The sequence below is a fragment of the Penaeus monodon genome, chromosome 25, assembly GCF_015228065.2.
Source record: "Penaeus monodon isolate SGIC_2016 chromosome 25, NSTDA_Pmon_1, whole genome shotgun sequence".
NCBI lineage: Eukaryota > Metazoa > Arthropoda > Malacostraca > Decapoda > Penaeidae > Penaeus > Penaeus monodon.
Genome location: NC_051410.1, coordinates 29,855,076 through 29,855,548, shown reverse-complemented (window position 1 = coordinate 29,855,548; position 473 = coordinate 29,855,076). Strand labels below are relative to the sequence as shown.

Genomic DNA, 473 nt, shown 5'->3' with positions numbered 1-473 from the left:
TGATCCTTTAAAAGAAAAAGCTTCTTACTTTCCAATATATATAATTCAAAAAGATCACTGAGTTACATGACATACGAATCCTTTAACGCAGACTATAGAAGATATGTTAACGAAGACCTGTCTATCCTCTACATTTTGCTGCCAAAAGAAGTACATTGTTTGTAACAACGCTCTACAAATCAGCACATGAAGTAGCCGTGCCCTTTGAGACTTCACTTTTCCTCAACAGAATACTGTGGAACTACGTGATGTGGAGGCTGGTGCTGGAGATGACGCCCCACCTGAGCAGAGCCTATCAGGCCAGCAGGCACGAGTTCCGCAAAGTCCTCCTGGGAATACAGTCGGACAGGAACCGCTGGAACCTGTGCATCGACTGGACTAACAAGAGGCTGGGCATGGCCGTGGGGGCGCTCTTCATCAAGGAGAACTTTAACCCCGAGAGTAAGGTAAGGGAGGGCAGACTAGCAATGGAA

General features: G+C 46.5%; 1 protein-coding gene across 1 annotated transcript in view; it reads left to right on the top strand.

Annotated features, from left to right (window-relative positions):
- Positions 1-473, top strand: part of LOC119589134 (neprilysin-1-like) — a 29,203-nt gene that overhangs the window by 24,573 nt on the left and 4,157 nt on the right. The window contains 1 exon segment of the mRNA XM_037937708.1: positions 230-446. Within this exon segment, the coding sequence (XP_037793636.1) occupies positions 230-446 (217 nt within the window).